At 45.3% G+C, this 13,307-nt stretch overlaps 1 protein-coding gene across 1 annotated transcript in view; it reads right to left on the bottom strand.

Moving 5' to 3' along the window:
* Positions 1-13,307, bottom strand: part of RCOR1 (REST corepressor 1) — a 90,588-nt gene that overhangs the window by 17,007 nt on the left and 60,274 nt on the right. Inside the window, exons 4-6 of the mRNA XM_076345486.1 lie at positions 7,975-8,027; positions 3,709-3,870; positions 960-1,078 (exon numbers count right to left, since the gene is read on the bottom strand). Coding sequence (XP_076201601.1) covers positions 960-1,078; positions 3,709-3,870; positions 7,975-8,027 — 334 coding nt within the window. The remainder of the gene's footprint in view (positions 1-959; positions 1,079-3,708; positions 3,871-7,974; positions 8,028-13,307) is intronic.

Below are 13,307 nucleotides of genomic sequence, written 5' to 3'. Positions count from 1 at the left end.
CCACACACACACCTGAGGCCACCGCATTTCTGAGGCCCTGTCAGCTCCAGAACTAGGCAAAGTCACCAAGTGGCAGTTCTAACTGTACAGATACTTCTAGCAATACACACAAGGCCACTGGCTGACCTACCTTCAAGGGCTTGCATGGGTATCCAGGAGGGTGAACTTGCAGACAAAGCTGCACAAGCAGGAGTCAAGCTCATCTGCTGAAGCTCAGTGGCTAGTGACCTCCTGAACACCACCACCCTCACCCAAATCCTAATGCACCCAGCACTCCTTGGGACACCTCTGCCAGAGAACCCATCCCAGGTTCCCCTGTGCTACCCTTTTCTCAGTCACTCAAAAACACAGCCTTAACTTCAGCTTTCTCAGGGAACAGAGCTTGGCCCAACAGCCTTATACTGGTAACAGTTTTCTAAGTAAAAGGCAGGGGAAGGGTCTGTGTGTGCATACACACAGGCTGAGGGGTGCTGCGCTGGAGCCTGTTCCCCGTCAGGTGCATGTTCTCACTCTACTGAGCTTCACATGGAGGAAATAAAGGCAGATTTCTAGCTCTTTCATTACTTCCTTTTACTGTCCTGCTTATCAGCTTTTCTGGCTCTGCTGACAACAGTGCCAATCAGCTTGTAAACAGTTTTAATTTCATCTTCTCCACCCTCAAGCAGTATCAGAGAAAAGGCTTTTAGAGTGATAGGATGGTGACCACTGCACCAGAGGGCAATCGGGAATTGCACAGCGTTGAAAAAGGGAGCACCCCCAATTGCCAACAGATTCCTTTTGGCTTTAAGCAAAGCAAAACATGCACAGCAGGGAAGAGGGGTGGGGAAAGAAGGTGTGGTACCAGGAAACATTTTGGGGAAAATCCTACATCTAGTTTCTTACAAGCTAACAGGAATCTCTGAGATAGTCTAAAGATACCAGTGTGTGTCAATACACAGCCTTTCTACTTGCAAACCTACCTTTCCTCACGTTCCCTTTTTTGTTTACGAGCATGACGGTCCATCACGCTAGTTTTAGTCCTTGTCTTCTTCCAGGAGTAGTAAAATTTCACCAGGCTGGCTATTGATTTGTCAGGAAGCTGTAAATTAAACATGTATCCTTTTATATGTTTATATGTAAAGTATCCCCAGGAGTTCACATACAATTGGTCTGTTTTTCTCAAGGAACATCTGATCTCTCTGTGTTGGATTCTCTCAAAGGCTCAAGCAAGGCAGTTCTGCAGCCTTTCCAAAAATGATCTAGGGGGGAGTGTTTCAGGTTAGTGCCTACTATTTAGGACATCAAAATCTCTAAAGAGCATCTCAGCAAGCCTCCACTCACCAGCCAGGTAGCTGGTTCCCTTCAGAATAGAGGAACATACCAAGAGCAAATCCAAAATGGGGCCTTGAAACTGAGATAACAGTTTTAAAAGCCAACACAGGCATGGGTAAGCAACCACAGGAACTGCTGAATTGCAGGCTACATCCCAAGCATACCTTTGATGTTTGGTTAAAAAGGGTTATTCACACCATTCACATGATGAAGTCTATTCAAAGGTCTCAACAAAAGATGTTTTCACAAAAAGTGAAACGTTACTGCATGGTGAACTGAGGATATAGGAAAATACGAGAATTTTTTTTTTTTTGTCCTCTTACACTAATGTCATTGCCCTGTAGCTACGAATGAAAAGTCTGCCTCCAAAAAGCATAAAACTACCTTAAGACTAATTCTCTACTTCTGACGTACTCTGCATTGATGTTCTTACACAGCACTTCTACAAGGTAAAATTCCAGCCTTTCTTGCTGAATAAAACATGTTTTAGGTAAGTGTCTGATTCAGCTTGGAGGGCAGGACAGGTGGGGAGGAAAATAAAACTGTGAGCAAGAGCCAGATATCTCTTATTCAGATACTGCAGTTTAAGTCTTCACTTGAGATAAGCCTGGTTCTCAGACTGCAGGTTGACTTTAGGTCCTAATAATGGATCACACCAGAACTACCACCTTGGCCCACAGCTGCACACAGGCATAAATCCATCTGCACTGGTAAAGCACAAGTGCTATGTCGATGTTGTGCTGCCAACAGCCATACAGCAGACCGGTACACTGGAATTAAGGAGTTCCACAGAACAAACTCAGGGACAAGGCTGTTCGTGACAAACATCCACTTTGCTACAAACACATGCTAAGAGTACCAAATATCAGAACCAGCTCCGGTAAATAACATAATTCACTTTTCATTCTTTAGCTTCGATGATTTTTCCCCTCAGTTCCAAGCTGCACTATTGCTAATGGGGCAGCATATATAAACTAACAACTAACGTGCTCCCGAGCCATTGATTCCTGTCCCCTGCTAAACACAAAGCTTCATGCCATTTAATTCTTTTCATGCAGGATGGCTTTTCTGGGAGCAACAGTAAAAAAATATCATTACTTAGGGAACAGTGCATGAGCTTGGCATCCCTGTATTAGAATGCACTTCATTCAGGGACAGAGTCATACTTCTGCACATAAACTGAATTGAGAATTTCTTGCTTTGGCATTTAACCAAGCAACAGGACAGGCTTTATGTTCTCTTTTTTTCCCCGGGACATTCCCCTTCCCATTTTTTTCCCCTATGTAAGAACAGAGGAATAAAGAAGAAAACAGCTTCACTCTTCAGGAGTCCACAACTCTCCAGACTGTCTATATCAGCTCTCCATAATATGTGCAAGCCCCATCATCTGACCCAACGGAGTGGAAGACCCTAGGACTCCAAGAACATTTGGCAACAAATGCCAGTGAAGTAACATTCAAGGAGGACATGAGGAGAATGAGCATCTTCCTGCCACCCTTTTGAAAAGGGACCTGGCAGTTTTCCTTCATACTTAGGAAGCAAGTTGCCTTTCGCTTTTCAGCAGGATCAGCAACACAGACCTTCACACGTGCTTTAAAGAGGCTGGACAGACTGCAACAGCCTAGGCTCACTTCAGTGGGTCACAACCACCATAACCGGGTCCTGCTGGAACACTTGAGAGGCACTTTACTGAAGGAGAGCAAAGAACAAAGTCTGGTTCCCACCCAAGTGATGAACCATTTGAAGAGACTCTCAAGATATCATTAATAAAAAAACCTTTACATCCCATCCTCTCCCTCTTTCGAAAGAAAATTGCACACACCCCAGCAGTTCCCTTTCAGGCAGAAACCTACCCTTGAAGTTTTCAATCACAGTTTAAAAAAATATCACTACCAACCGAAAGCAAAGGGCTGAATGCTTGCAATGATGTATAAACCTCCACCACAGCATCCACTGACAGTCCCAAACACATTAAACACAGACTTCATAGTCAAATAAAATGAATTCCTAAAAAACAGGCTGTAAGAAAGGAAGTCAACTTTGCGCAGAGATGATCTTTACTCTGTGTGTGGGCAGGCACGTGTGTATAGACCATGCCTGAACTCCAGCTGAGATGTAAACACTACCATAGCATGCAGGGGACTGAAAACTCATTTCCAACCAAAAAAATTGCACAGTCAAAGTTTATCCTGAACCAGTAAAGCGCTTCAGGAACACACTTCTACAGAGACTCTGGAAACAATGTTGTTTCTTTCTATTCATAGTAATATTTTTCCTCTAACACCCCCTTTGGCCTGTTCTCTCCCAAGAGCGTTAGACAGGAGTTCAGCACAATCAGCATGAAAGACAACAGTCCAACCGCCTATTCTGCTTTTCCATTCCTCTGCCACCACTTACCATCTGCTGGATCCTGTGAAAGGTTTTCCCATGGAAACTGAAGGCCTGTTCAAACAAGACCTTGTCTTCCACTGTCCACTCATCTGGGAATGGAGTAAAGTTTGGCAGATCTGCCAAAGACTTCTCGATGTTGTGCTTGTGCCAAAACAGCATCCCAAGAGCCTAGAAATAACAAGGATACCAAGGGGACAATTGTAATCACAAGAAACATTATTATATGCATGCAAAGGCAGAGCTACAGCATTTTTCTCAGGCAACACATTAGACATAATTTTAATTCTCAGCTACATCAGACACTTTCCTGTGTGCAAGAAACCTGGAATCTGACCCCCACCCCGCTAGGTTTTGAAGACCAACTTGAAATTTATTCAAACCACACAGGTAGTAATGTAATAAGAGAGTAGCAACAGAAAGGGGGGAGAAGAAAATTGAAGAAGTGACTCCAACTTTACTGATCATGGTATGCACAGGAAAGTTAAGCAAAGACTTGGGAAGACTAGCTAAAAAGCTTGCTGGACTAAAGGAAGCTTTTTGCCAGTGCTAAACTCCCATCATTTCCCATGCAATTAGGAGGACAGTTTAGTTGACTGGGGGTTTTTATGGTTGTTTAGGGGGCTCTTTTTGAGGGGGAGGGGGGAAAAAGGGGAGGGGATGAGGGAATAACTGGAAGAAGGAAAGGCAGAGAGCATGCACAACCTTGACTTGCTGCTAAGATGTCCCTGGCCCGAAGGAGGAACAAATCTCACTTGTTTTGGGGGCTGCTCATTTGTTCCCTTCAGAGACGCCTCGTTTCACTGTTGCAGTCTCCGGTTCTCAGTTCCACAGACAAAGTGCATGTGCTGCGCTTCACCACCTGCAAACGGTCCTCCTCCCGCTGAGACACTCGCTCACAGCCACCCCTCTCCCAGGGGTGCGCAGCCCCTGTGCGTTATGACACATCACTACATCTGGCATGCCAGCGACCACCGCAAGTCATTTTGGGAAGGCCTGACTCTGCAGAGCTAGAAACCAGCCTTTCGCAACGGCTGTAAAGTGAAAACAATCCCCAGCACGCTGAGTAAAACATCAGAGTAACCTGCTCATCATATGCAAACTGAGCTCGGGTTTCACAGACACAGTTACCCCCATCTAGTAGTTTCGCCCTGGCTGCTCAGAGCTACAAAATCTCTCCAAACTCGGGGTTTCCCCATTATGCTTTGCTATGCAAAAAGCAGTTCCTTTATGGGATCTTGCTCCCCTGAGATTCTGCGGAGAGTATGCATATAAATATTAATGTTATCCAAGGTCTTGTCCTGACCCTACTGGCCTCTCAGTGCTGCCCAGGCACCCTCTCCTCCCTTTTGCCACCATGCAGAACAAGAAGTAGTCTTGGTTGCAGCCCAGTCACTCGAGGTGTCACAGGAGCCACTCAAGCCACTTATCTCCATCCACTCTGGCAAGCTATGGGGCCAAAGAAACTATTCTGCAGTCATGAAGGACCGAGTTTTCTCTCCCCTGTCATCCCTTTCAGCTTCAGATATGAGCTGTACCAAATATCTCTGTGAGAAAGCAAGGGAAAAACAAGGAGGGAGACCTTTTGGGAGGGCAGGGTAGTGTTAAATAGCACTAAGGTGCTAGCGAGGGCTGAGGGGACAACTGCTTACACAAAGCAAAAGGTAATCAAAAAGGTTTTCCTTATAGGCTTGTTTAACAGGAGAGCAGTATTCCTCCTCCAAGCCATGCTGCCCTAGAAGAGCTCTGCACTCATACACAGGCGAGTACACAGCTTTTCCAGCCTCCTTTGTCCCAGGGCATCTGACACAGGCTGGCAGGAGAGCACAGCTCATGGCCAGACTTGCTGTAGTGCTCCCAGAAACCTGTGACTGCAACGGCTCCACACAACCACCTACCACAGTTTGCTAACACCAGCTGAAGTGGGCTTGCCCTGCCGGAGCCTGCCCTGCCGGAGCCTACCCTTTGCCTGCCCTCGAGCTGGCGAGGCTGCAGGGACGCCCACCAGCACAGCCCCGAGCCTCCAGCCATCATCCCACAGCAGCAGAGCCAACAATGGGGCACTCGGCCACCGGCAAGGGGAGAGAAAGGACAGAAATATGGGAACCACGCACAGTGCAGATGTGGCCAGCTGGACGGGAAAGCTGCTGGGCAGAGGAGCGCCAGCACACAGCCCAGCCACCCTGCCAGACAGCTCACCACTCCCTTTAACAAACTGGCACATCCTAATCTGCAAAGGTAGGTTTTGGACAGGGGGCACGGATGGAAGAAGGGGAATCTCTGTGCAATGACTGTCAGCCAAGCCACCTGCACAGGGGTCCAAAGAGACCAGCTGTCGGGGGGATGCACATGTGGGAAAGAGCTGCCTCGGCCAGCAAAGCCCAGAGACAGTGGCCAAATTCTAAAGTGAGCTCTGACTGGCTTCCAGAGAGTCCGTATCAGCTTGTCCACAGTTACCCAGCCAACAGAAACTCTGATGATACCCACTGAAGAGAGAGCGTCCCTTGGTGACACAACAAATCATCCTGATTTGAAAGCCCTGACACTTGTCCCTGTAATACAAAATGAGTATGTGGCTTCCAGAGCAATACAAGATAGATCCTCTCCAGTTATCTCCTGGAAGTGCCTAGCTTAGCTGTCTAGGAAATCACAAAGGACCTGGGAAACATAACAGTTAACATCATTAACTCTAGAGTATTATACGAGAGTGCTAGGGAAGGAATGAGAAAATTTTTAGAAGGAGCGACATTTTTACAAGTTGCTCAGCCACTTTACATCCTGGTGTGGTGAGTCCCATAACTTCTACTTCTGTACACAGAGGAGGGGAGAAAAATGGGGAGAAAGTCTTTGAGGAATGAGTGGGATGTCTAATTCCAATGTTAAAATGAATGCAAATCTCTGTTAGCCAAATCTAAGGGTTTTTTTTAAAAAACTGAATTCTCATGTTTTGAAAAATCACAAGCTTCATTCTGATCAGTCTTCTGGATCAGTCTACACTCTCTAAACAACACCTCTCCACTAAAATAATGAAACCCATTTTTATTACCCCAAGACAATCTCTTTTGGCAAATACTACCTACAATATCCAATACTAGGATATACCCATCTCAACTGAAGTGAGCTACCATCCTTATTTTTATGCAAGTTTGCAGCCTTTTGGTGCCTTCGTGTTCCTTTTTCTGCTGTTTTCTGCTCTTAGAAACTATAAATATCAAGCCTGATCATTCCTGGGTTTGCTGGAAATTTTGCTGGCTCTCTCAACTTCAATGTTCTTGTTCCACAAGAAGTCTTTTTGAGCACAAGTATCAACCACTGAAAGTCTGACTCAAAGATGACAGCAGAGTCATTTAAATAGAAACCCTTGCCCATCCAAATCATTGGTTTCTATGCTCATGGCCTTTGCCTGAACAATTTCATAAACTTTCAAGTTTTCATGGAATCCCTTTCTAGAGACAGTACATAATTTGCCAATACAGTAAGTCACGAGATTCCCCGCCTTCCCTTTCCGGGCAAGTATTAGTGCATAAGGAAACTCCACACAATTCAGAAAAGCTTCCCAGGCACAGGTCTACTCATCTCCCCAGATGAATGTTGAAATCGATGTTAGTTAACACAGGGAAGATTAGTACACAATCCTAGACCACATGGAGTAAAGGAGAGGTCTGCTCCTCAGACCAGGATTTCCATCCCAGGGCTAAAGGCACTGGCTAACCTCAGGGACAGCTGGTGAAGTCATCCACCGCTACTGCACCGACATCTGAGGTACCCATCTATGAAATGCAAAATGATTTGCAGCACAGTTTTAAGGTAAATAACTGTGGATGTTGGTTTGCCTCAGAAAAGCATATGATGGTTCAATAGCTCATTAATAACTGCCAAGACATCCATGAAGCAGAGATGGAGCAGTCAACTGGAAACTGCAATGCAATCAGGCAGCTGTCCAAAGACAAGCCAATCTTTTCAACATTGTTTAGGGGTTCTGAAAATGCTCAGGAGGTAGTCACCATAGCAAGCATAATACTCATGGCCAAATTCCGTTAGAAGTTATGATGGTTTTGGTTTTCTCCTTTTGACTCTTGATGTAAAACTAGGGGCGAACTCCATATCCCCAGAGCACAGGTTACTGTTAGGAACAGTCAGTTTTGGGAGAAGTATGAGGAGAAAACACAGACTGTACACAAAGGAAGAAGCAGTTCTAAGCAGTCACTTTAAGTCATGTTTTAATACCTGCTGAAAAATATTTTAAAATAAACTAAGTATTCAAAGGGTTGTTACCTGCTCCATATTGTATCCGTGCTTCTCTTTAGCAATGGCAATATATTCGTCCACTGAAAAACAAAGAGAAGGCATAAGAGCATTTCATATAATGATCTCATCTCTCCTTCCCTTCCCCTTTCCAGTCTAAAACCCAGTCCTGCAGCTCTGACTTCAGTCATGGTCATTGCATCCACCACAGAGAACTCTCATGAATAGCTGCTGTTTCCAACAATTCAGGAAAGGAAGGAAACAGAAGAAAAACAACAGTCACCAGACAAACTACTACATATTTTCCTTAACAAGCCTAAATGATGCATGATATCCAATCCAGTTCCAGTACTTCTGAAACATAGCATATAATGTTTCAGAACTTGTTCACCAAAGCTATAGACATGACTGTCTCAGCTAATTTTCTTTTTTTTAAATCCCCCAAAGAAGTTGTTTTCTTAAGAACAAAAATCCTCATACACAATCCATACATTCCAATACTGCCAGACTTCTAGTGTTGCACAACCACTGCATATATCTTGGCAAATTTTTCAGCTTTTATGCGTCAGCAATTTTCATCTTGGACCAAACCTCAGCCCTATGCATTATTAGGCCCCCACAAGCTCCTAACCTTTACAATGTGAAGATGCCCGAGGAGTTATATTTTGTATAGATGGGACTAAAACCCAAATGTCTCTTTCAGTATGAGTGACTGAGCTTACATTATATGTTCAACAGCACCCATTTGAGAGGATTGGATCAAAGTCAGTACCAGTGGTGGTGCTCTGAAGTCTGTGCCCTTGTGCTTGGTCATTATTAAATGCACTGTAATGATAATAACACCCCTGAAAAAAACAAAAAACAAAAAAAAACCCAACCAAGCTAAAAGGTGAGAATCCTGCTTCATCTAATGGAATGGAAGATGCTGCAAGCATTGGTTGTCTGTAGGATCCCCAACGTGCTAGTACCCTGAAAGACTTAGAACTGGTACACACAGCCAGAATTCTCATTCTTCTACAAATTTTGGACTTCAAGACAAGTCACTTAGTAATGAACTCAAAAATCATTCCCGCTTCCTTCTCTGCTTGCACCCCTCCCTGGGTATCTGCAAATTCCTGTGCTGAGCACCCGACTCATGGAGAGCATGCGCAGCACCTCCGGAAGGAAATGGTTCTGTGCGCACTGCAGCTAAGGAAGCCACATTTCCCACAGTCTGGGCCTCACAATTAACTTCAGCTCTCAGATGTGCTTCTCCCACGTTTTCTGCCTTTATGGACTCTGGCATGGAGTCTCTGGTGTCTAATAGCGTGGCATTTCTTAAAGCCTTTCCTTCAAGCTGGGACACTCCTCAATTCTTCCTTCAGCTGAGCAAACTAAGCAATGAACTCAAAACAGTATTGGGAAAACAGAAAGATCAGAAAATGCACAGCAGGAGAGCACCAGCCTCTTATTTTCAGCTTGTCATCGATACAAAGAAATTAAATCTAGGTACTTAAAATAGACATCCCATCTTACTAGACAACATGACGTGATAACAATGCCAGCCCTTCATTTGGAGAGGAGATGCCTTAGTTAATTTTCACGAAAAGGGGTTGCAAAAAAGGGCTTTGTTAAGTGCCATGGAAAAGTCCATGAGAATATTAATACAACCACATGTTGTGGCAGGAAAAGAGCATGCACTAAATACAGGCACAGTTCCACGTTAACAAGGACACTCCATGAGGTTCTTGCTCTTTCAAGCTCCCACCTGCACGCAACAGGGAATCCCAAGGGGCTGACAAACCTGTTTGTTGGACCATGTTCTGGATACATTCAGTAAAAGTTTTATGAGCCCTTCAGAGAAAGGTGTAGCCACAACCATTCATTTGCACCCCTGCAGCACAAACACATCTGCCTCTTCAACAAATTGTTTCCAAGGACCATGCTGAACTGGGATGAAAACTATTCCTTCTTGCAAACAACCTTTTCTTGCACAAGGCAAACATAGTAAAATAGTTGCACAGACAGTGGAAGTGACAGGGACAGTGATAGAAACTTCTTAGGCTGAAATCGCTGCATTGCCTAATAGAACATCCTGAGGGTTACCAAAGGGTAGGAACCCCGGAAATTAGCTTTGCCATGGAAAATAACAACTTGTAAAACCACACCCCAAGGGGAGAACATGATCCAGGAGGACCACACAGGGGAAATGGGGACAGAGAAGGGAACTGCCTCCTCCCTACACACTATCCCTTCCCTCCACATGCCAAACAGGGCAGGGAACATCAGTAGGATGTGGGCAGAAGAGCCACTTCAGATGCCTCCAGACTTCATAACCACACCAAAAACTGCCAGGAAACCCTAAGTGCAGCATTTCCCTGTACTTCAGCTAAATGCTCTCGGCTTCCTTAGGACAGGTATTGCACATGCAGTGTTATATATTTTGTCTAAGGGGGCGGTGAAGGAAGGGGGCGGGAAAGGAGTTGAATTCTCTGAAGTCCAAGGCTGAATTAAGCTCTTGAATGTTAAGTACTGCTGCATTAACTAGCTCGCTTTCACTGTGGAAAGATCTACAGTTCCTGATTTGACTTCAGCATCTTATCCTTTAATATATACAGAGAAGAGATGAGGTCGTTCTCCTTTCCAGCATATTACCTTTCTTATGACAGATGCTATAAGCAATGAAAACATACTTCCCCCCCTTGCTCCCCACCCCCCAAAATATCATTACAGCCTTTTCTCTCCTAACTGAGCAAGAATGTTAGCAAGGTCCCCCCATATCAATAGGATTTCTCTTGAATCAAGTCAATACACCACAGAGCCAAACAGTATACTATGAGTGATCAGACACCATGAAAGGAGGCAGGATGCTTTTCTTGTCATGGTGGGGTCTGTAACACCTCAGTGTTAACACCTCATTATTACAGTGGAGGAAGGGAAAAGAAAAATAAGGAAGAGGCAATAAGGCAGTAAACCGACCATGAGCACACAGCAATGCTCCTTCTATACACTAAAAGAGTGTTTGTGGATGAAGGAAGGACAAGGAGTACACCAGTTCCCTGCCTGCTTACTGACAATCTAGCCTGTTCTGCTTGTCATTTCTTGGCTAATTGCGGGCTCACTCACTTTGATGCTTGCACCATCTGAGAGGTATGCCAGTCCCTTGAGCAATCCTTCTGATTGCTCTTTCTTTACCATCCCCCTTCATATGAAGTGAGCAAGAAAGAGCATGGCACCAGCTGAGTCACAGGATCCCTTAAGTCTCCCACACCAGTAGAGCCTGGAATTGCCACAAGCTTAATGCTTCACATGCCACGCCAGATAAATAAGTGCCCTCTTCCATCTCTGCCTTCCTCACACACCTCTAGCAAGCCCAGGGCAGCGGGCACATGAAATTCTGCTCCACTACGTTTCAGTGGCATTCAGTCACGCTCAGCATGTAACCCAGCAATCTGTTTAGACATCAGAGTTGGGAGCCAGAGGAGCCTGGGGCAGAGCCCTGCTTAAACCAGACGAGACAGTTTGCCAACACAGCTCTTAGCTGCTTTCCAAAAGAGAATAAGCAAGAGCAGCAAAGCAATCCCATCCCATTTCCCCCAGCATAAACTACAGCACCACGTGCTCTTTCTACCAGCATAACTTTTCCCTGAACAGGGCAGACAAGAGCATCCTCCCCACCCATCCAACTAATTTCTCTATGCCAGAAAGATATTTTGGCCAAAAAGACAATGATACTTGACTAGAGACAGTCGTGTGACACAGGAGATGCATTGCTCCTGTGAAGGCTCTTGTTGCTACTAGAAACAAGATGGGGGGAGGGACAGAGAAGAGAATCATAAACTGGTATTTCTTTACCTATTTGGCTACATTTCTTCTCTTGCATGCATTTTAGCTCTGTGGGGGTGAGCAGGACCCCCCTGTCCACCCCACGCCCAAAATGGAGTGAGCACTGGCCCGAAGAGCCCCTTCCTACAGCCAGTCATGCTCAGGAAGGCAGAAGTAGCACAAAAGGTGGGGACGCAAAGGGAACAGAGCCCCACGTACACATTGTCACCAGCAAAGAGGAGCACAGTGTTCAGATGCTAAAAAACACCTCTCCCTAATACAAGAAGTGAGGTCTACAGTGAGGTCATCAAAGGACCCCTGGCGTAGCACTAACACAGCCAAAGAGACAAGGGAAACAGAAGGGAGTGGTAAAGGAAGCAGAGAAAGATGCTTCCCTCCCTGCCATCTAGAGAGGAGAGTTTGACCAAAATGGTGCCATCAACCCCCTGAATTTTGTAGTCTTGTTTCCAGCTGTCTTTCTCATACACCCTTTTCTTCTGCTAACCATCTTCCTGCAAGAATTCCTCACTAGAGGCAAAAGAAAGGGGAACCTCTTGGCTGGCAGAGGGAAGGAGAGACAAAAGCAAACAACTGCATTGCTGATTTTCAGTCCCGCATCCTAGAACAGCGAATTGAGAGATGTAAAACAGGAGCATTAATTTCAAGGGGGTGGGAGAACTCTGAAAAGAGAAATGCCTGAAAGCAATGATTCCCCTCATCACCATTTGATCAGATTAAACGATCTCTCCAAGTGGGTCTTTTGGGAGAATTTCTCCCCCTACCCAAATTGCTTCTTAATGACCCCCACAAGCATCGCATCATGTTTAGTGGACTCAGTGACCCCAAGTAGGGTTTGCAGCAGAAGCGAGTGTGCTAAAGCCTATAGAAAGCAACAGGAATGCAGAGGTAGAGCTGTTGCTGCAACCTCAGTTCACCCCTATTACTGGGGTACTGCAGGAGCTCTGAACACTTTGCGTATTACGTGATGCAATACCCTGACAGAACGGGGTGAAATGAGGACAAAAGCAGCAGCCTTCACAGCCTCAGTAATGTGCTTCACAGGGTTTGATCAATGCTGGAACCTGTGAGGAATTCTGGATGTTGCTGTACATCTCCCCCTCCCCTCCATCTCCCTTGAGAACAGAGGAAAAAAAAAAGTCAAGACGCAGAACAAATCAATGCTATATAAAGAAAATAAGGAACATGGATTAGACACATACATGTGAAATTCATCCAAATTTCAAAACACAATTATGATGGTACACAAACAACTAAGCACAGTTTTTGCCTTGGCTATAAAAATGAGCAGCTGCATTGCCGTCCCGCCACCCTCGCAGCATCGGTGGAACAATCCTGCCACCTCGTGGTCCCAGCCCAGGAGAGGAAGCTGCAAAAAGCACAAGAGTTTGGACAAGTGTCTCACTAAAGCCAGCTGCAACAGGAGGCAGGGGGGAGCAGGCAGAGATCAAAGCGAGGTGGCTTGACCACTTTTTCTAGGCAGAATCACTTAAAAGAAAATAAAGCCTGCCTATTTAAAAGTGTCTTCTAGCCTTAGAAAA

Source organism: Aptenodytes patagonicus, chromosome 7, assembly GCF_965638725.1.
Source record: "Aptenodytes patagonicus chromosome 7, bAptPat1.pri.cur, whole genome shotgun sequence".
NCBI lineage: Eukaryota > Metazoa > Chordata > Aves > Sphenisciformes > Spheniscidae > Aptenodytes > Aptenodytes patagonicus.
This window is presented reverse-complemented; position numbering and strand designations above follow the sequence as displayed.